General features: G+C 38.8%; 1 protein-coding gene and 1 pseudogene across 10 annotated transcripts in view; both read right to left on the bottom strand.

Annotated features, from left to right (window-relative positions):
* The window catches only part of NEO1 (neogenin 1), a 209,164-nt gene that overhangs the window by 117,772 nt on the left and 67,810 nt on the right, over nucleotides 1-23,582 (bottom strand). For all 10 annotated transcript variants that reach the window (XM_074328259.1, XM_074328253.1, XM_074328255.1 and 7 more), the window contains exons 4-5: nucleotides 18,853-19,006; nucleotides 8,365-8,501 (exon numbers count right to left, since the gene is read on the bottom strand). In XM_074328259.1, the coding sequence (XP_074184360.1) occupies nucleotides 8,365-8,501; nucleotides 18,853-19,006 (291 nt within the window). The remainder of the gene's footprint in view (nucleotides 1-8,364; nucleotides 8,502-18,852; nucleotides 19,007-23,582) is intronic.
* On the bottom strand, nucleotides 21,479-22,340 carry LOC141570458 (nuclear ubiquitous casein and cyclin-dependent kinase substrate 1 pseudogene; annotated as a pseudogene).

Below are 23,582 nucleotides of genomic sequence, written 5' to 3'. Positions count from 1 at the left end.
TGTAGGTTCCCTCCTGAAGGTAGTTAGTTACCATGGAAATGAGGCTACTGTAGTTCAGAATACATTTCCATAACTATTAGAACATTATTTACATTTGTAAAATATGGGACTTATCCAAAAGCCAACACGACCACTGATGTGATACAAATCTAAGAACTGCAAACCAGTCTGAGACTGTGCTTCTCTATGGTGCCTCTCGGTTAACACTGAAAAAGCTGACTTCACATGAAGGACAGGGGGTGTTCTGTGCATCTACTCTAAGGAGTTTGCTTTGATCCTAAGCCAAGAGAACTGGGAGTTCTAATAATGAGAGCAGAACACTTAACTAATCAGGAAGGAAAGGGAAGGGAAATCATGAAGAAGACAGGCAGAAAAGGCTGGATCAATGTCTTTTTTTTTTTTTTTTTTTTTTTTTACTTTTTTTTTTTTTTTTAATTAAATTTATTGGGGTGACAATTGTTAGTAAAATTACATAGATTTCAGGTGTACAATTCTGTATTACATCATCTATAAATCCCATTGTATGTTTGGATCAATGTCTTAATGTGGATAGAGATTAGACAGAAAAGAACAGGTAAGTAGGAGATGCAGAAGGACGTTAGGCTGTGACCAGAGAAAGATGGGGGCATTGAAAACTTCAGTGGTCCATTTGTTATGAGGCCTGACAAAGTCAAGGAGGTGGCCAATTTAGAACTTATCAATTTGTGCCACAAAAATACAAATGGAAAATTTTCTTTTTTGCGGGGTGGGAGGGGATCTGTATTACAGACTATTATGAATGTTTTAAAAGGAAAAATTCCTGTTTAAAAAAAAAAAATCTCATGACCCATTTTAAGTGTTATCAACAATCTGAGATGACAGGAAATACACGATGGGCTAATTCACGTCACAGCATGTGTTGAAATCCCGGGAGTTAATGATAAAACAATAAATTTGAAATATTTAACAGATGAAGAATGAACTTACAACCTTTTCTGCACTAACACTCACTATGGCATTTCCTGTAGCTATAATTTAATTCCTTAAAAAATAACAGAAGTCAGACAGGTATGGATACATACATATATGTGTGTGTGTGTGTGTGTGTGTGTGTGTGTGTGTGTGTGTGTGTGTGTGTGTGTAAAATAAGTAAAGAATATGTATGTAATATACATGTATGAACAATTTCCAATTATTTCTCATAAACTGCTTTTCCCATCAGTAAAAGAAACAAATACTTTCAGTTATGGGACAAGGTTCAAAATAAAATTTTCCAAATTTTTTTGTACATAATGACTTGTCTGTAGATGATAAAAAAGAGAAGAACTCATGTGACACACATTAACAGTACAGCTTAAATTACTGTAACTACCACCACCAAAGTAATAAACAGGACATAAACATACCCGACCCCCCTGTGCAACCTTCAGTCACTCCCCTGCTCGTCTAAAAGTAACCACTATCCTAATTTCTAAAACCACAGATTACTTTTGCCTATTTCTGAACTTTATAAACAATGGAATCATACAGTGTGAGTGTGAGTGTGAGTGTGTGTGTGTGTGTGTGTGTGTGTACACACGCAACCTGGCTTCTTTCTGTCAATGGTGCTTGTGAGATTTATCGATGTTACTGAATGTAGCACTGGTCTGTCAATTTTCATTGTTGATAATATACCATTGTATTATTAGAACACTATTTATCCATTATATTGTTGATGGATGTTTGAATTGTTTCCAGTTTTGATTTACTGTGAATAAAGCTGATGAGAACATCATTGTATATGTTTTTTGGTACATGTATTTATACATTTCTGATAAGTATTCTCCTAGAAATACAACCATTGTATCGTTAGATCCAATATGTGCAGTTTGAGATTCTGCCAAACAGTATCTAGTGAGTGTATCAATGCATAGTCCTAACATCAGTGTATTAGAGTCCCCAGTGTTCCTCCTGTAACCAACCTCTGGGATTGCTATTCTCTTTAATTTTAGCCACTCTGGTGGAGTATAATGGTATCTCCTTGTGGCTTTTATTTGCATTTCTCTGAAAACTAGAGGTAACAATCACTTTCAAATGGTTAGTAGCCACCTGGAGATCTGGGAGGTAGCTGTTCAAGTCCTGCCCGTTTTCTACTGGTTTAATCTGCCTTTGTTTACATGATTGATCTATAGTAGTTCTCCATGGAGTCTACATCACAGGTTGAAAGTTTTTCTGAAAAGGACCAGATAGTAACTATTTTAGGCTTTGTGGACCATGGTGTTTCTCTCACAACTAACAATCAACTCCATGGTGGCAGCATGAAAGCAGCCCAAGTCAGTACATAAATGACTGGGCCTGGCTGCTGATAAAACTTTATTTATGGACAATAAAATCTGAATTTCATAAAAATTTCAAATATCACTAAACATTCTTACACTTTTCAACTATTTAAAACTGCATAAACTATTTTTAGCTCACAGGCAGTACACCAAAACAAACAGTTGGGTACAGCTGTAGTTTGACAACTCTTGATCTAAATAAATAAAACTTTGCCAAGTTATATAACTGTTGTCAGGACTTGATCACTGTTGCTATTCTTTACAAAGAACCAACTTTTGGCTTTGCTGAAACTCTCTGTTTTAATGTTTGTTTTCTATTTCATTCATTTTTGCTCGTCATTATTTCCTTTCTTCTATTTTCTTTGTATTAAATTTGCTTTTTTTTTGTTTTGCTTTTTGAGGTGGATATTTAAATCACTGATTTTTCAGCCATTCTTCTCTTCTACTTAAGGCTATAAATTTCCTCTGCGCATCCCTTAAGTTTTGATAGGTCATATCTTTATTAGTTCAAACTACTTTCTAATTTTCATCATCATTTCTTTTCTGACTCATAGATTACTTCAAAGTGATTCACTTAATTTCCAAACACTAGGAAGTCTTCCTTTTTCTGACTAGTTCTAACATTAATTCCCTAGTGGTAAAATATATATAATTTCAATTCTCTGAAATTTGTTAAGATTTGTTCTATGGTCACTATACAGTATATTTTAGTAACTATTTCATAGGCACTTGTTGAAAAATAGTTTATTCGTTTGTTTGGTGCAGTATCCTATAATTGTCAATTAGGTCAAGTTTATTGTATTGTTTAGTTCTTCTGTGGTTTTAGTTTGTTTGTTTTGGTTTATATATCCTATTTATTAGTGAAGTGTGTTAAAATCTATCATTATGGTTGTGGGTTTGTCTTGTCTACTTCTTGTAGTTTTATCAGTTTTTGCTTTTCATATTTTGAGAGTATGTTAAGAGGTACATACACATTTAGAATGGTTTTATTTTCCTGGTATATTAACTCTTATTAATGTGAAATGTCCTGCTTTATCTCTAGTAATACATCTTGCTTTTGCCTGATATCTACTCTAGATTTTTTCCTATTATGATTTATCTTTTCCCATCCTTTTAATTTCTGGATTTTCTGTATTCTTATATTTAAGGTGTCTCTCATACAATCAACACATACTTGGGTTTCAATTTCTTGTCAATCTGACAATCATTGCCTTTTAATTAGAGTAGTTAGTACATTTATAATTACTGATATACTTGAGTTTAAATCTACCATCTCACTATTTGCTTTCTATTAGTCCATCTTATTGTACGTTTCCTTTTCTTTTCTTATATTACATTACTAATATCTCCTTAAATGTACAGAAGGTGCCAAAAAATGTATACGCATTTTAATAAAGGAAAACTGTATTAAAATGATAATATTCAATATATACTGATAACAAAAGATGAATACAAGTCACACTTGACTTCTGCAATTACAGGAGGTGCTCAAAGAGGTTACCATCAGCGTCCAGACACTTCTGATTATGGCGAACTGCTGCTTGAGCAACGTTGACCAGTGTCCACTTGTACACATTATTTTGGCACCCCCAGTATTTATCACACTTATTTTTAATTCTTGGTCAATCTTTCCTCTAATAACTCTCTATTAGATGGCATATGTTAACTTAGCTGTCTTTCTTTGAGTAATTGTATTATTCAGGTGATTAGTTTGGCTGTAATCTAATGTTCTTCTGAGGTACCAGCCACTCTGTCTAGTAATACGTATGGTCGTCAGGCCCTACTTACATGCAACCTGGTGAACTTAACAGGGGAGGGAGGATGAGCTCCAGAGCAAAGGGCCCCAGGGACCTCAGAGCTTCCATTGTTTACTTGCTGCCACTCCATAGGCAACTCCCCTGGTCAGTGTCACACTGACACAGTAACAGTATGGGCATATTGTCTCCCTAGGTTGAAACCTACCAACCCAGGAGTTGAAGCGCGTGGGGAGAAGAGGTAGAAAAGCTATCCCCTACGGGCAGCTCGGCCACACCAGTTTATAGTAATGTCACCAGAGCCCGGCAGATCTTTGGAATAACCCTGGAAGCCTGGGCCACTGCTGCTCATTTCTGTGGTGAAGGGTCAGGCGAAGACAGTCTCCAGGCAACACCAGTGAGAAGTAACAATAAAACTTACCAGCCTTCTTCCAATCTGTGCGTCCCTGCCCCCTCCCGCAGTCCTCAGTCCCGTTGCAGCCACCCGCACACATCAGCCCCACTCACCCATCAACACACACGGTGCGAGCACTGCCATCTCCCTGCACTTCCCTCTCACTCTCATTGTTCACAGCTGATTTGGGGTAAGGGCGTCAACAGCTGGGACTCGTTTAACAGGAATTAGAAACCAGCCTAGAAACTATTTTCTTCTTCAAAGGTGTAAACTTTTGCTCAATTTCAAACACTCCTAAGCCAGTTTAGAAACCTGAAGCAAGCAGATGAATTAAAAGTTAGTATTTAACAGGATACCTTACCACCTAAAAAGTTACCCGGGAGATCTATTTAGAGAGTAATGATAAGTACTTCCTAATTCTGCAATGGATACTCGTAACATCTCTATAGCTTCATACCTTTGCAACCACATTTTATTTGTTTTTTTCTATTTTTTTTTTTTTTATCAACCATAGACTTATAAAGCACTCTGTGAAAACTTCTGTGAAATTAAAATGGAAAACTCTATGGTTCTTTTGCTCGTCAAGATCTGAGCTCTGTCACTCAGCACCACACTTCCCGTCCTCTACTAAGGATCAAAGAGCACGGCAGGCCCTCCCAATCACATACGTACAACTAATAACCTGAGCAGATCTAAAACTTTGTCAGAAACAGAGGAGTTAGCAAACAAAATGCTACTTTAACAGTAGGCAAGAAATGAAAGAACTTAAGCTAGAACCTTAGCCATCCTCCCAAAGGAGGCTGCAGAGGGAGAATTGGTGCACAGTTTATAAGACTTGGTTGGTAAATGAATTTGGTTGCTCCCTATAATAAAAATATCAAAGAAGCCAATTCAAACCTCAACGTCACTGAGGAATACAATACCTAGTACCAAGCTTTCTACACTGTTCTATAGCTTCTTGCTCTATTCTACCATCTCTATTCTAGAGATGATATTAATAATTATGTTCGATTCTGAGCACCACATCACATGATCTAGAGGTCAAAATCTTTTTAATTTTTGCCAATTGATGGTTTGGAAAAATGATATCTTTTAAATTTGTCTTTTTCTGACTACTAGTAAGGTTGACTATCTACTGATGAAGAAATGCAAACAGCTAATTAACTCCTGTGAAGTGTTTGTTCATATTCTTTATCAATTTTCCTTCAGTTACTTCTTTTTTAAAAAATCTGTTTCTGAAAGCTCTCTGTATTTTAAAGATTCTGACCTTTTCTCAGTTATGTGTTACAAATATTTTCTCCCAGTCTACTGTTTGCAGTTAGCCTTTATTTACAAGGTTGTTTCTATACAACTTTGAAAATATGTTTGTTGTCACAATTTGTTGGTTTTTGCTTGACCTGCTATTTTCTGTTTTTCCTAAGATAGTCTCTCCTATCACAGATAATACAAATACTATCCCACTTTTTATTCTTCACTTTTTCACATTTAGAGCTTTGGTTTGAAGTAGAGATCCAACTCTGTTTACTTCCACTTGAAAGTCAATAGACATTAGTAAATAAAACACTTTTCCCTATGAATTGAATCACCATTTTGATAATATTTTAAAGTTCTATAATTACTTGTAACATCTGTATTTTCTTCTTTTTATTATCTATTCTTGGGTCAACACGATGCTGTTCTGATTAGGAAAGGTTTGTTATAATTTTTATTATCTGGGTTTCCTTACTCTTATTCTTTTCTCGGTTTTCTAGAATGTATTCATCTAAGGGCACTTTTTCTAGCACAGAAAAGGTGGAACTGGGTACACACTGTGTAAATTGTACGAATTATAACTAAAAAATGCAGTTAATTCAGTTACTAGGCAGAATCTCAATTAGATTCCATACAAAGCATAAACACAAAAGAGTAGAAAATAATCACATGGACAAATGCAACTGACACGTACGGCAGATGCTATGCCTCTCATTCAGGGCTAAAAACAAGGTACTTTACAGTGAAGCAAACTGAGGCAAGGGTGGGAAAATGGAAGAGTATTAGGCCAAGAACCTGATTAACGGAAAAAACAAAAAGAAAAAACTCCACTAATGGAGGCACAGATGCCAAATAAGATGGAGCTCACTAATATTTTATCTGTCCACTCCATCCACAGAGAGGGAAAGAAATAAATGGGTCATTCTACAGCTGGTCACAGCCAACCTTCCATCTAGCCAAGGGCAACACCTGAGCTCAGTGAGGTAATAGCCACGTGAACACCAAGGCCTGCCCTTTTGATTTTCAGAGATTATGAATCCACCCACAAATGGCAACAGAGAATATAAACATTCCATGCTTTTGCCAGCACAGAACCCCAAACAGTCTGCTCCACATTTTCTATCAAAAACACACGAGTCCACTGGTGACTATTAGAGTAGGAACATGGCTGCCCTATTCCCATTCTGAAACCCAGAAAATGTACCAAGAGAAGCAAACTCTCCTATGAACTATGAAACAACGCCAAACCACAGATCAGGAAGTATTCCATCAAATACAACACAATTTGGGGCTAGTTGATAATATATACAAGGTGTGATAAACAAAAAATACAGTGAATGTTTAAATTAAACAAATGTATTACAGTAAAAGACACATTGCCATTAATCCCCCTCAGACTACTCCCCCTCGCTTTGGACACACTTATCCCATCATTCTTGCCACTTTCGGAAGCAATTCTGGAAGTCCTCTTTTGTGAGTGTCCTTAGTTGCACTGTCATGGCTGCCTTGATGTCCTGGGTCATTTTGACTTTGGGGAAGAGCCAGAAGTCGCATGGTGCCAGGTCCAGTGAATACAGGAGATGAGGACACACTGCAATGTTTTTATGTGACAGAAACTGCTGTACCAGAAGCGATGTGTGACATGGAGCCTTGTTATGATGGAGGATGAAGTAAAGACATGAAAGAGGACATCCAGAACTGCTTCAGAAAGTGGCAAGAACGATGGGATATGTCTGAAGCAAGGGGGAGTATTTTGAGGGGGATTAATGGCAATGTGTCTTTTACTGTAATAATTCTTTTTTAATTTAAACATTCACCGTATTTTTTTATCACAACATGTACACCTAAATATCCAAGCAGTGCTGGATTTCCCTGAATGTAACGGAGAAAATCTTAACGATTTTTATTTGAAGCAAAGGCAAACAAGGGTGCAGACAAATCACAGGAGAGTTAGCAGGTATTCCTCAGAGGACAGAGTTCCACATGGAGGAAGGGCCAGGGAGACGGGATAAAGAAGAGACTATGAGCACATGCTGTGTTCATTTTCTCTGACTCTAAACCAGAAAACCTGTAAGGAGAGATGCTGTGATACTCAGCATCAGGTGAACAGAAAGAAATAAACCATCAACTAGAAACCATATTACACTGAGAGGCACAGTGAACCCCCCTTCCTGGGTGAACTATTTACCTGAAAGGAGGGAACACCAGTGCTTAGGAGATCATGGTTCTGGGTCGGAGAACAGAGGTCTGTGAGAAAGCACCTAAGACAAGAAGAGTGGACTGCACTGTCCAGACGCCCAGATCACTCTCGTCCCACACTACTGCTGCAGATGAGAATAACGATAACTAACTTCAAGCTCTTACCGTATTCTGGTCGCTATTCTGGGAGTTTTACAAATACTAACTCTTTCAATCCTCAAAATAACCCCAACGAGGTAGGTACTTTTATTATCTCCATCTTATAGATAAGAAAAGCCAGGCTCAGAGACATTAAGGAAATTTCCGATAGTTAGCTAGGAAAAATAAGACCCAGAGTTTGAACCCAAGCAGTCTGGTTTAAAGCTCAGGCTTTTCATCATGATGCTGTATTGCCTCTCTCACATTCATATGAAACAGCTGGCAAACCCATAAAGTACACAGGATGTTTATTTGCACAGGAAATACATACCTTGCACTGTAAGCTCTGCGTGAGCCTCAATTGTGTCATTTCCATTATCAGCTCGACAAAAATAAGTCCCCGCATCATCCTCAGTGACCTCACTGATCGCCAGACTACCACCTGCCAGCAATACCAGTCTTTCAGAGCTGCGTAAAAAAACATCGACACATTTCAGAACTGGGAAAACAACACCTGGGAAGTTCTCCACATAAAACAGAAAACACATCAGCAGTATTATTACTTATATGACTAGAAATGGACAGAGACTACATAAAATTATCAGAATTTAATACAGTTTGCTTTGCTCATATTTTTCATGCATAAACATCACAAATACAAATCAAAATGTTATAATGAATTATCTGTGACACCTCTGATTAGTCCCAAAGGGATATCACTTTTGTGACCAATTCCACTCCCGCATTCCGTCCCTGCCTCCCTACTCTGCCCAGGTTTTTGTGGGTTTTTGGTGTTTTTCTTTGCAAATTATGTAATTTTGACTTCTGTGAGAGTCACTCCACCACAGCTATGCACGCTGAGATGACTCATAGAGGGGCAAAATGTCAGATCAGAAACAGTAAGTTGGGGGGTGGGAGTCACAGTACCTACTGAGTGTTTCCTCTGGTGGCTTGGCTCGGAAAGGGAGGAAAAGAGGAAGGGAAGGGAGAGACAATGACCGCTGCCAGAGAGCAGCTCTCTGGTGTGGTGACTGGGCATGAATCAGTCACCATCACGCCGTTATCAACATGGACGCTGATCATTACAAACCCAACTCCACAGAGCGGTTTACGTCTATTTAAAGAGAATATTTACAGAGAAAGTAAAATGATCCTATAACAGGGAAGACGAAATCACAGATCAATATTCCGATCAAATTTTTATTTAGTGAACAAGTTTAATCTGGAGAGTTTGGAGAGTTACGATTTTATTTTTATTTTGAGGTTCTACGTCTGAACTGTTTTTCATAGGCAGATTTTGCTCTCAAATCTTAATATTGTTACATTTCCCATCTGTAGCTATGCTCAACAAAAAATATTTTGATTATAATTTGGCTTTTCATATAGAATTCCTGATAGGGGATAAATCAGAGGTAAAGACTATTCAATCTGGGCCACTGTGGGGGCAGAGCCCCAGAAAGAAGTTTACAGGCTCTCGGCCTCACGTGGAGGGGTGCTGGCTCGGGTAGTAGATGGCCATCAGCTGTGGCTGATTGGCCGTCAGCTGTAACCAGTGAGCCATTGGCCACAGTGTAACTGCTGTGGCTACGAGGAGGAGGAGGGAGAGAGAGAGAAGAATGGGGGCTAGCAAGAAGATGGCGGCTGGGCTGGCAAGTGTGGATGGCGGTTTGCGGACAGTGTGGATCCAGCCTCCAGTGAGAGTATAGTGCCGCCAGAGAGAATATAGTGGTATGACTCCCCCATCTATGGCTCCGTGGGTGTTCCTTTTTGGCCTCACCGTGTCCTGCGTTGTTATGTGGGGAGCGCGAGCAGGGTCCCTCCACAGGCTTCCCTGCATGACAAATGGCGCAGCGAGCAGGGTCTCCCGCATGACAGAAGAGTAAAGGCTGGGGCAGTGAGTGTGAAGGGGAAAGCAAGAGGACAACTGCTTTTCTACCCTGGGTCTTCTGTGTGTTGTTATGTGAGTGGGAGAGAGGTAAGCCTTTTTAGGGGCAAAAGGGAAGGCGCCAATGGAGAGGGCACATTTGCAAAGAGGATCCATAAGTGCTGGAGAGGACAGACACTAACTAGTAAGACCTAGAGCACAAAGGAACTTCTTAGACACTCAGACACAGCACAACAGGAAGTGTCGGTGAAAGCTACGTCTTACATACTCTCTGGCACAAAATTTGTTCTCTCATATTTTTTCTTTCAACTTTTCATTTTGAGGTAACTGCAGATTCACATGCAGGTCTAAGAAATAATACAGAGATCCCACGTGACTGTTACTGGGTTTCCCTGTGGCAACACCTTATAAAACTACACACAACATCAGAAGACTGATACGGACTTCCAGCACCACCGCCGTTTACAGCCTCACCCATTTCCCTTCTGCTCCCACTCCCCTCATTAAAGGCTGGCAACCACTAATCTGTTCTCCATTTCAGTAATTCTGTCATTTCAAGAAGAATGTAATAAATAGAATCACACAGTATGTAACCTTTGGAGATTGGCCTCTTTCACTCAGTATAATTCTCCAGAGATTCATCTAGGGTGTTGCACGGATCAATAGTTCATTCCTTTTATTGCCTAGAAGTAATTCCACAGTAGGGACAGACCACAGTTGAATCATTCACTCCATGAAGTACCTGTGGGTTGTTTCCAGTTTGGTGCTATCATAAAACAAGTTTCTATAAATATACATGGCCAGGTTTTTGTGTGAACATAAGTTCATTCCTATGGGATAAATGCCCAAAGGTGTGAATGTTAAATCATATGGTAGTCGCAAGGTTAAGTGTTTGAAGAAACTGCCAACCAGTTTGTCAGAGAGGTTGTACCATTGCACATTCCTACCAGCAATATCAGAGTGATCCCATTTCTTCACACCCTTGACAGCATTTGGTGTTATCACTTTTTAAAAATTTTAGCCATTCCAATAGGTATGTTAGTGGTATCTCACTGTAGTTTTAATTTGCATTTCCCTAATGGCTAATGATGTTAAATGACTTTTCTTGTGCTTATTTGCCATCTGTATATCTTTTTCAGTGAAACATCTATTCATGCCTTTTGTCCATGGTCTAGTTGGATTATATGCTTGTTTTCACTGTTGAATTTTGAGAGATCTTTATACATTTTAGATACTAGTCCTTTGTTGAAGACAAGGTTTGAAAATATATTCTCTAGGTAGCTTACCTTTTTATCCTCTCAACAGGGTCTTCCATAGAGCAAGATTTTAATTTTGATGAAATCCAATTTTCAATTTTTCCTTTTATGCATTGTGCCTTTGGTATCAAATCTAAGAATCCTTGGCCTAGCCCTAGATCCTGATTTTGTTTCTTTTCTAAAATTGTATTTTGCCGTTCGTAAGGCTTTTTCCTCCACTAAATAGCTTTTGCACCTTTGTCAAAATTTAGCTGGGCATTTTTGTGTGGGTCTATAGGTCTGTCTGGATTCTCTCTTTCATTGATATATGTGTCTATCTCTCCATCACCACCATACAGTCTTGATTACTGTAGCTATATAGCAAGTCTTGAAATCAGGTAGACTGATTCGTCTCATTTAAAAAAAATTATTTTAACTATTTCAGTTCCTTTACTTTTTCATATAAGTTTTAGAATAATCTTGTCTATATAGAAAAGACTGCTGGGATTTTGACAGGAATTGAGTTAATCTGTGTATCAATTTCAAGAGAACTGACATCTTGACTATGTTGAGTTTTCCAATCCATGAACCTAGCATGTCTCTCCATTTATTTAGATCTTCTTGATTTCTTTTACTAGCATTTTCTCATTTTTAGCATATAAATCGAACAGGTTTTGTTATTTCAATTTTTTGTGAGTGAATGTAAATGCTATTGTATTTGTAATTTTAGTGTTCACATGTTCACTGATAATATCTAGAAACTAATTTTTATGTTTATCTTGTATCTTGCAACCTGGCTGAACTCATGTCTTAGTTCTAAGAAGTTTTGTGAATTCTTTGGGATTTTCTATGTAGACAAACATATTATCTGTAAATAGGAATTGTTTTATTTCTTCCTTTCTAATCTGTGTGCCTTTTCTTTTTCTTGCCTTATTGAACTGGTGAAAATGTCCAGCACTATGACAATAAACTTCCTTCACTGGTCCCTGATCTTAAGGGGAAAGTATTATCTTTTAGCATTAAACATAATGTCAGCTGTAGGGTTTTATTTATTTCTATTTTTTTTAGATGTTCTTTTCTGAGGGGTTTTTAAAATAATGAATGAGAGCAGAGTTTTGTCAGATGCTTTTTCTCCACTGATTAATTTGATCATGTAGGTTTTTTCATTAGTTTGTCAATATGGTGTATTACGTTAATTTTGAAACATTAAGCCAGTCTTGTATCCTTGGAATAAACCCCACTTGGTCATGGTATACATGCTTTTTATATATTGCTGAATTCTACTTGATAATATTTTAAGAATTTTGTTTATATTCTTGGGGGGGATATTGGTCTGTAGTTTTCCTTTTTTGTACTATCTTTGTCTAGTTTTAGTATTGGGGTAATATTGGTTTTAATTCTTTCTCCTCTATTTTCTGGAGAGATTATATAGAATTTGTGTTAAATCTTCATTTAATGTTGGCAGAATTCTGTAGTGAAACTATCTGGGCCTCAAGACTTCTTTTTTGGGGGGAGTTTAATAATTACAAATTCAATCTCCCTAACAGTTAGAGGGCTATTCAAATTATTTCATATTAGGTTAGATATGGTAGTTTGTATTTTGGAGGAAGTGGTTTATTTTGTCTAAGTTGTGAAGTTTACGTGTGTATAGTTGTTTATAATATTCCTTTATTATCCTCTGGATATCTGCAGGGTCTGTACTGGCATTCCCCATTTTAGGCCTAATACTGATCATTTGTATCTTCTCTCTTTTTTCCAGTTTGCTGCATCTTTCCTCTGTCCCATTGAGTCTGCTGCTGAGCCCATTTACTGAGTTAAATTTGATTATTTATTTCTAGATTCAAAATTTTCCATTTAGTGTTTTTTTGAATCTTCTGTTTCTTTGAGGAGACTATTTGCTGAGCTGTTCTATTTTTTCATTTGTTTCCAATGTGTGTGTAATTGCTCACTGAAGCATTTTTATGATGCTTGCTTTAAAATCTGTTGTCTCAGTGTTGGCATCTATTGGTTGTCTTTTCTCATTTGAGATTTTCCTGGTTCTTAGTGCAATAAGTGATTTTCAATTGAAATCTGGTTATGTGGGGTATCATGTTGTGAGACTGGATCTCACTAAGCCTTTTGCTCCAGCTGGCCTCTGACACTGCTGTAGCAGAGGAATGAGGAAGTGCCCGCTCCTCACCGTCAGGTGAAGGAGGAAGTCCAGGTTCCCCACTCCACTAACCCCTAAGGGGCAGGGGGGCTCTTCATTACTCCTTAGCAGGGTTGGGAGTCTGGCTCCCTATCAGGCCTCCAATGATACTGCCCCCTGGCTGGGTGCAGCAAAAGCGCCTATTACTCCTGCCCACCCAGCAGTCACTGACGCTGTGGGGGTGGGGATTAAGGATTAGGGGTGGCTCAATACCACACAGTGGTGAAAGTTACTCCACTAGTCCTCCTCTGATACCATCCCCATAGGGAAGGAAAGAGGTGTCTCTTACTGTGGGGTAGGATGAAAGTCAGGCTCCCCGACGTGGTTACTGACACTGCCTGGTTGGGATGACAGTCCTGGCTCCCTCCTTAGCTTCTGACCTCATGCAGCAGGGAAGCTGAGGGACCTCATTACAACGTGGCTAGGATGGAAGTCTAGGCTTCCCACTTGGCCTTTGCTGGCATGGGGGAGGGTGGAGCCAGTGTCTTCTATGGTGTTTGGCTGGAACAGGAGGGATTATAGTTGGATAGTTTTTGTCTCACTAGGCTGCCCCTTTCCTGGTCCTTTGGCTAGACAGAATACACTTTTTTGTTAGAGCTTTTCTGTATGTACCTGTTGGTGTTTTCAGGTTACCAGCTTCTTCAAGTTAAGCTGGTTTATATGAAGCAAAAACAAAACTCAGGGAACGTACCATCACGTTGTTCCTTGGGTGCCAAGTTCCCTAGCCAGTCAATCTTCCTCTCTCCACCTTTTAGATTCTTATGTTGTTTTATATATAATTTCCACGGTTTTTAGTTGTACTTAGCGGGAAGAATAGGGAAAAATACATCTACTCCATCTTCCTAGAAAGGAAGTTCTCCACTTGTTTTTTAAGTAATCTAATTTTTCTACTACTGTCAATTCTAATAACATTAAGCATTTCTATAACTATAACCTGTTCCTTTGCGGCTGGGTTCTGATCTATCATTCCTCAAACATAACATTATTTGATTACTAAATTACATTTTGCTATCAATCACCTTGCACTTTAGCATTTCTATTTTATGGATTCTCTCCCTTTAAAAACTTTAAAATAAAACTACTCAATGAATGGGACACATTTCCTCCACCACCACCCCTTCAATAGTTATGTTTGATAGGAATCTGAACAAATTTCATCAAAGATTAAGTAAGTATATCAATTCTTAAGACATTTATAAAAGCTGTGATAATATTTTAAAATATTTATTTTCAAAGATGTCTTAAGATTAATAATAGAGAAAGATGTCTAATAATTTAAGATTTTTACTAGAGCCGGGCCAGTACTATTTGGATTTCTAGCCACTTTTTTCTTCCAATTTCTAAATTTCTTTCCAATTTAGAGTCTAAATAAATAGCTAAGGTCCATGTACGTAGCACATAATGCTCCGCTGAAACAAAGATATTTTGAGTAATTACCAATGTCTAACCTGAAGCACTTCTGTGTTCCATTCACTTACATTTTCCTATATTACATTCAAGCATTCAACCACAATAAATTGGTCACCATGCTCCCTGCCCTGTTACATGCCAAGCACCGTGTGAGGGTCTGGAAATAAATACCAATGTAAACACCACCAACACTGTCTTACTCTTGTATTGTTCTGAAACTTCCCGAGACAGGGATATATCAAGCAACGCTTCTCCAACTTTTCTACTACATAACCCAAGTATGAAGAAGAGAAATAAAGGTAGAAAATAGTCTACTCAATCTTAAAGGTCTCCTGATTTATCCTTAAAATTCAGAAGAATATTACTAGCCATGACATATCTACATTTGGTTTAATTAAAAAACACTTGCCATATATGTGATGGGAGGAGAACTGACTCTGGGTGGTGAACACACAATGCAATAAATAGATGAAGTATTATAGAAATGTGCACTTGAAACCTATATAATTTTACTAACCAATGTCACCTCAATACATTTAATAAATAAAAACACTTCCCCTCAGAAATATCTTTGAATAAAATCAAATGTAACAATCTGATGTAACCTGAAAGGAAAATGTGGAACATTCCTCCCATGACCCCTGTACCTCTGACCCACCTAGACCCCAGTCCGAGACCTGTAAAACAATTCTCTAACACACTGTATAAAACAGCATTCACCTGTACCTCTCTTGGCATCCATCACATACTTTGTCTTAGTTTTCTTCACAGCACGTATCATAAGCTGAAATTTTATATGTTTATATGACGATTATCTGAATCTTCTCCACTAGAATATGAGGTCCTTAAGACCAAAAAAACTCTATTTGTCTCACTACTCTGTTCCCAGTACCTAGAACAGTGTCTAACAATCAGTAGTCAATAAGTATTTGTTGGAATGATTCTTGAATAAACAAGTGAGAACCATAGAACTCCTCACTTTTATTTCTTATATAAGAAAGTAACTCCTATATTTCATATATCTTCAGAATTTCCTTCTATAATAATAAAATATTAAAGTTTTTAAAATAACCTATTTCAGCTTTCCTGTTTCTGATAAAGATTTTTTTCTAATATGTAGCTAATAAAAATTTCTTCTCTAAAAGGCTGACATTTCCATCCCCTATTTTAATGTTCCCTACGTTTATTAGCATAAGTTAAAAAAATTCCCTTGAAATCTTACAAATTCTTTGCATAATATTTAGTTGGGAAAGGAGTGGGAAGAAAGGAATTAAAATACAGGCAGAAGTTGTGCCTGTATGGGCGCTGAGAAAGAAATCAGGTGCTACTGGAGATGATACCATCAGTTTTGCCAACGGAACACGTGAGAAACAATCTGATTGTATTCTCTTATCCCCACTGATCACTGAAGCTTGGTCACCAAGCTGACTAGACACATAGATATCCCTTTCCATGTCTTGGTTACTGAACTATACAAATTAAGACTGTCTACTTAACTTTGGATTACTCGACTGAGAAACTCTAGACCTGCTCTGTCCAAATGGTTAGCCACTAGCCACATGTGGCTACTGACACTTGAAATGTGGCTAGAATGACTGAGGAACTGAATTTTTAATTTTATTTCATTTCTATTTAAATGTAAAAGGTGAAGCAGCACTAAACACAAACTTCATTGTATTGGTAGAGCTACATTTCACTTTGACTGGTACATTGTGCGAATTGTTATTATTGTACTTAGTAGTGCAGGAGTACTTCTTACTCTTTTAATGAAGCTACCAGAAAATTTAAAATTATATGTATGAGATGTGATCAAAAAATATGGTGAATGTTTAAATTAAAAAATTATTACAGTAAAAGACACACTGCCATTAATCCTACTCCTCCTTGCTTTGAACACACTTACGTATCCCATCATTTATACCACTTTCTGGAAGTCCTCTTTCCTGAGTGTCTTCAGTTGCACTGTCATGGCTGCCTCCATGTCCTGAATCATTTTGACTTTGGGGAAGAGCCAGAAGTTGCATGGTGCCAGATCCGGTGAATAAGGTGGATGAGGACACACCATGATGTGTTTTATGTTGGGTTTTTTTTAAAGTTTTTTATTGAGGAATATTGGGGAACAGTGTGTCTTTCCAGGGCTCATCAGCTCCAAGTAGTTGTCCTTCAATCCAGTTGTGGAGGGTGCAGCTCAGATCCACATCCAGTCGCTGTTTTCAATCTTTAGTTGCAGAGGGTGCAGCCCACCATCCCATGTGGGAATTGATCTAGCAAACTTATTGAGAGCTCTCGCTCTAAATCAACTGAGCCATCTGGCTGCCCCTCTGGAGGCTCAGCGGCAGCTCATTGTCTTCAATCTAGTTGTGAAGGTCACAGCTCATTGGCCCATGTGGGAATCGAACCGGCAACCCTGTTGTTCAGAGCTCGTGCTCTAACCAACTGAGCAATCCAGTTGCCCCGTAATGTTTTTTATTTGACAGAAATTGCTATATACCAGAAGAGATGTGTGACACAGAGCATTGTCATGATGGAGGATAATTTATAGCACACCTTGAAACACACCTCTCAACCATAACTCATAGCCGACTGACAGCACTGAACAAGTTGAAGCTTGTCACACACTGTTACTAAGGTTCATCGCGCCACTTCCCATACTGAAGATCCCTGCCCTTCCATTGGATGGCACTTGGCAGCAATATTCACCGTATTTTGTAATCACAATGGAAAGTCTCCGTGTCACACATCGCTTCTGCTATGGCGATTTCTATACAATAAAAACATTACAGTGTGTCATCATCCACCTTATTCACTGGATCTGGCACTGTGCAACTTCTGGCTCTTCCCCAAAGTCAAAATGACCAGGAAAGGTAAACGTTTTGAATTAACTCAGAACATTGAGGCAACCACAATAGCACAACTAAAGATAATCACGAAAGAGGACTTCCAGAACTGCTTCAGCAAGTGGCAAGAACGATGGGATAAGTGTATTCAAAACGAGGTGGGTAGTTAGAACTGCTTCAGCAAGTGGCAAGAACGATGGGATAAGTGTATTCAAAATGAGGTGGGTAATGGCAATGTGTCTTTTACTGTAATAAATTTTTTTAATTTAAACATTCACCATATTGTTTGATCACACCATACACACACACACACACACACACACACACACGATGCCAAAAAATGTATACACATTTTAAGAAAGGAAAAACTGTATTAAAATTGTAATAATATATACCAATAACAAAAGATGAATACAAGTCATGTGTATACATTTGTGTGGCATCCCTGATATACATATATGGCTTGCATCATATTTCTATTGGACAGGACTGCTCTAGAACAGTGGTTCTCAACTGGAGACAACATTGTCCCCCAAGGGACATCTGGCTCTACCTAGAAACAGTTTTGGTTGTCACAACTTGGGAGTGCTACTAGCATTGAGTGGGTAGAGGCCAGGGATGTTATTAAACATCCGACAATGCACAAGATAACATGTTTTGGAAACAAAACATACCTAACCACCACCATCACCACCAGCACCTAGTTCTCTTATCAGAATATAACTGAGAAAACTATCCAGACCATAAGGAAGTAATGAGGGAATGGATGGATGACATGGTAATGGATGTTAACAGAAAAGGCTTTTGTGGACGATGAAGAATTTGTGATCATAAAAGAAGGCTGGTCTCATTTTTAAGAATCAAAAACAAAAGCATGAGAAATACATCTTCCTTTAGCGTTTAAGGAAAAAAACTACTATCAACGAAATACATGTAAGAGTGAGTAAGAAGTCTCAGGCTAGTCAGGACAAGAAACTCTTGCAGTAATTTAGGGAAGGAGGGCCTGAGCCCTTAAGCTACGTATACTGCAGCTCGGAAAGAACAAATGGAATAATCATCCCTTAATCTTTTGAGAGCATTTTTTCTTTAAACATCCTAACCATATACAGCATATAAACATATTTTTAAGGATGATAAATGAGCATTATGATGTGTTTAAATAAAACTAAGGTAGATAACCATTTTTATTAATCAACAGTCCCAAATAAGATTAGACCAAGTCTCCAGCTAAGGCTGGAAAAGGCTTTTAGGCAGACAATATTACCTTTCTGTGTCAAGTGCCTCCTCATTTTTCATCCATCTAATGGTTGGAACAGGAAGTCCCGCAGCAACACACGGCAATACTGCACTCTGACCAATGACTCTGACTAAGGAAGAAGGTTGTTTCAAAAATACCAAGTTTGATGTGATCTCAGGATCTAAAAACAAACATTTAAATAAAAGGCAATGATTAAGAAAGCACTTTACCACTTTAATAACGAGGAATGGCAAATTCCTACTCAGTCTCTGTGGCTTTATATAACAAAATATTTTTGGCAAAAATGACATAAGGAAATTCCCTTTAAATTAGCAAACATTTCTTAAATAACTTCTATGTGCAAAAGTGCTGCGCTAGGCTCTCTGGGGCCTTAAAGATGGTAAGTTACAGGTCCTGTCTTCAAGGTGCGTACTAGTTAACTGAGGGAGATTTGACATGAACATTTCCCTTTAAAAAATAGGAAAAAGGAAATGCCTCCTGAGTGGTGCAAACAGAGAAAAGATTGAGCAGGCTCAGGGCTCTTAGCAGCATCCTCCCCACTCACCATAAGAGGTTTCCTTTCTTTCCCTGTATCCATGTTACTTCTTAAAAGCTTTCCAAGTTTCACCTCTTTAACTTGTTCACTTCGTCTGTCAATCCTCTGATTTTATAATGGCACAACTATCAGGCGACCACTATGTGTGTTCACTTTATACAGTTGTCCTTTACGGACATATGAAACAGCCACGCCCTTAGGGATAAAAGATAGGGTTCTCTATATACTGAGGGGGTTATATTTCTAGTGCTAAGTTTTGAGGAAAAAGACTATTCTCAGGCAAAGAGATGTGACTTCTGTCCCCATACTCTTAGGAAAAGACGTTCTATAGCCATAGTAACCACCACCATAGCTTGCTTTAAACTTGTGTAACCAAAGGACAGTTCTGTAGCCACGGTAACAAGTAAACATTGTCTAATAGATCAGTGACAACTCGCTTCAGTGAACATGCCTTTGGAGCCAACCAATCAGCGACAGCCTCAGGCTTTAAAAGTCAGCCATTCAACAACAGACAGAATCATTTGCTCCTAGGGCTGACATTAACCTGCTCTCCCCTCTGTAACCAATCATAAAACATGCTTCTATGGCTGCCATCAACCCACCCGTGCCTCATAAACAACATACCAAAAACAATGTCTTCCCCAAAATTCTATAGATCAGCAGTTTGCATTATTCAAGAAGGCTATGCTTGGCACAAGTTCAAATTATCAAAACATTTGGTCCTTTGTTTTTGTTGCAGATATTGAGTGGTGGCTCATATTGGACACTGAGAATCTTGTTTCCTTGGATCTGGTTTAGAGGATTTGCTTGAATGCTATCCTGGTATAAAGAAGAAATATGAGCTCTGCCATGTTGAAGCAAGTGAAGAAGTAGGTTGGAAGACACTGCTTGTGGCAAAATCTCTCTCTCTCTCTCTCTCTCTCTCTCTTTCTCTGTCACACACACATACACACCTTGAATTATTTGAATTTTGATAGAAACAAATTTGAATATTTATTGGCCTCTTTCTACCAGTTACCATTATTGGCATCAGACAGAGTTCTCTGCCCTCACTGAGCTTACATACTAATGGGGAGAAACAACAAATAAAATATGTACTGTGTCAGACGACAGTATGTTCTGAAGTAAAATGAAAGGGGAAGGAGAAAGCCTGGGGAGTAGGATGGGAATTGTTGTGCTTTGGGCAGTTTTTCTTTGTGAATGGGTTTTACATTAACTGGTACTTTATTTGCTTAAAACCTAAACTTTGTCAGTTTGAGAAGAAATCCACTGTGCTGCATAGATCTTGCCATTTAAATTCTAGGATTCTGGGTTTTTTGACCCTTGATAAAATTTTATCCAAGAAACAGAATAGATACACATATATTTTAAAACATGAATCATTAGGGAATGAAGTAGGAAATCAAGAGTTATTTAAGTTTTGGTGCCCCCCTTTTTGTCTTTTATCCTTAAAGACTGTAGCAAGACGAAAGATCACTGGCTCTGTCTCTGAGACAAAAAGTGACGACATTAAGAGGAAAAACCACACCCTCAAACAAGGCCAGGTCACCCCATTCGCTGCCCTGCGCTCAAAGTAAAAACTATGAATACTTTTAGTAACAATTCAGAATTCATCTTTTTCTCCCACCTGCCTCATCAGTGGAAGTTTAAAGTCATGACTTTTTCAGACATCTATACTTACATATACAAATATACAAACTTGTATTAGATAATTGATTTTTTCAAAAGTCCAAGTAAAGAAAGAAGCAATAATTTTTAACTAAAACCTGTTTTTTGATTACTGCTCAACTTGCTACCATTTAGCAAAAAAGCAAATTTCCATAGTGTTCATCTCAAGTCTTACTGCTTTACAACTGTGGTATATCTTCTATTAAAAATAAAAAATGAAGTAGTCAATCCAGTGATTAATTTGACATGGCTTTCGTTGGAAAGGGGGAGACAGAGAGGGTGATGGCAAAGAGAAGACCAATAGACAAAAAAGTAAATTAAACATACAGTAGTTTTCTTTTAAAAAAGTAGAGAAAATGCTCTTTTCAACAAAAGGAAAAAAGCATTGAAAGCCCATGAGTCAAGCCATAGCCAAAACCATGTTCTATCTTAAGTAGCTTTTCTTTTTTTTCTCCCTTTTTTAGAAACAGAATCTCTGCCAAACCACCATCGATTGTGATCGTCCCCAGACGGGGCTTCGTCTTCAGACCCTCCCTCCCCAGACTTGTCAGGTAGAGGGCTCGCACGTTCCTTTTTCTGAAGGGCTTTCCGGTTCCTTATCTTCTTCTTTGGAATTGTGGGGCGACCCACTTTCCCTTTCACAGGACTTGGTGTCACTTTAGCCTATAACCTGGGTTGGAGTATTTTCTCTTCTTTTCTCTCAGGTTTGTGCTTCTTAACCATCTTTTTGCTTTTCTTTTTTTGAACTGCCACAGCCACTGTCACCGTTGTCTTCCATTAGAAAACCTCCATCACTGCCAGAACGTTTCTCCCGGAAGGTGCCTCATCCTCTTCTTCACGGCCCACACCTTCCATGAGCAGCTCTCTGTGTTTAGAAGCTGCTTTAGAGGCTGCCTGCCATCGCTGGTGCTCATTTTTGTGATCTTCTCGTTCATTGTCACTGTCCTCCGCTCAGTGAGAATCATCCTTCTCGGTCTTCACATCTTTTTCTTTTGAGTCCTTACTATCTTCCTGTGAATTCCTCCTATTTTTAGCTTTTCTGGAAAATGACTGAATTGAGGGTCCAAATCTCTTCCATAATCTTCATCAGCATCATCAGATTCCTGAAACTGTAATAATCAACGACCTTCCTATTTCTGACAGGCCGAGACACGTTTGCTGTTGAAACAGGACCGAGCTGAGACGCCAAAGGCCAGGACCCCGTCCCCGCACTCTCGGCCTCACCCCTACATGGGCCCAGGAGGCCGCGGCTGCCAAACCCTGGAGCTGCTGCCTTCTCAAACTCCACCATTCACTGATTCAGCGCTCCATCATCAGACAAGTACCCCCTCCCACATGTCTTCAAAATGGATTAATCAAACCAGCCAAAAATGCACCAAAGCTGCACCTTCCCCACTAGAGCTGGTGGGGAAGGTTGCCATTTTAAGCTGTGGTCAAGAAGGCTTTCCTGAGAGTCGTATCTGAGCAGAGTGGTAAGACAGAGAATCAGGCAGATATCTGAGGGAAGAGGACTCCAGGCAGAAAAAAACGGTAAGCAGGAAGGCCCTAAAGCCAGACAGAGCACGTCTGGAGTCCTGGAAACACAGGGGGCCACAATCACAGAGTGAGGGAGAGAAAAGTGTGAGATGGAAGAAGACAGGTGGGAGAGACAGGTAGCACTCAGATTGTATAAAGCGTTACCTGCCAAGGACCTTAACCATTACACTGAGATGGGACACCGTCAGGAGGTTTTGAGCAAAGATGTGACATGATTTAGTACACATTTTAAAAGATAACTGGCTGCTGAGCTGAGAATACATTGGGACAGGAACGACAAGAGCAGAGACGATGATGACAAAGAAAGAAACTGCATTTGAAAACACAGCTCCCGTCCCATCAGGGACACCCTACAGAGTCACTCACTACTCATCGCATTGGTCTCGCTTTGCAAGCCCATCCATAGGCCCACACAACGTGGGGATGGTCCAGTAATGCTCACAGACTCACATTCAACATTAGACATGTGGAAAGAATCAGGTACCAAGCAGTGGGAATAGAAGCTGAAAGGTGACACATGAAGAAACTACAAGTGACAGAAGTTAAGGGGAAGATGTTACACAGCTGAGAAAAAATACACAGAACAGATTATGAGGAAAATAAGGAGGAGCAGAAAGAGGGAGACCCCATCAAGAGAAGGAAAGACAGAAAGAGGAGCTGAGTTTACATTAGATGGGGAGCATTACAAAGATCCAGGAACTCTTGCTTCCCGGTGTGTGGTGAGTGGCTGTGTTGTAACCACTCTATCCCTTATATGAACCAGCCTGAGGGAGTCTCTGCTTCTTACAAGTAAAAAGACCTAATTATAGAAAGGATTTATTGCAGGGAAGTAACAAAACTGTAAGAAGTATCCTACTGTGGGGAGGCTTGACGAAAGACAGAGCTAATGGTTCCTTGGTCAAGAAGAATGCCATAGATACTGAATATACTTTATTACTCGATCAACTTTTACTGACAAATGCATTCACTGAAGAGTGGATCTTTCTGCTATGTTTTC

The sequence above is a fragment of the Rhinolophus sinicus genome, linkage group LG03, assembly GCF_036562045.2.
Source record: "Rhinolophus sinicus isolate RSC01 linkage group LG03, ASM3656204v1, whole genome shotgun sequence".
NCBI classification, from domain to species: Eukaryota; Metazoa; Chordata; class Mammalia; order Chiroptera; family Rhinolophidae; genus Rhinolophus; species Rhinolophus sinicus.
This window is presented reverse-complemented; position numbering and strand designations above follow the sequence as displayed.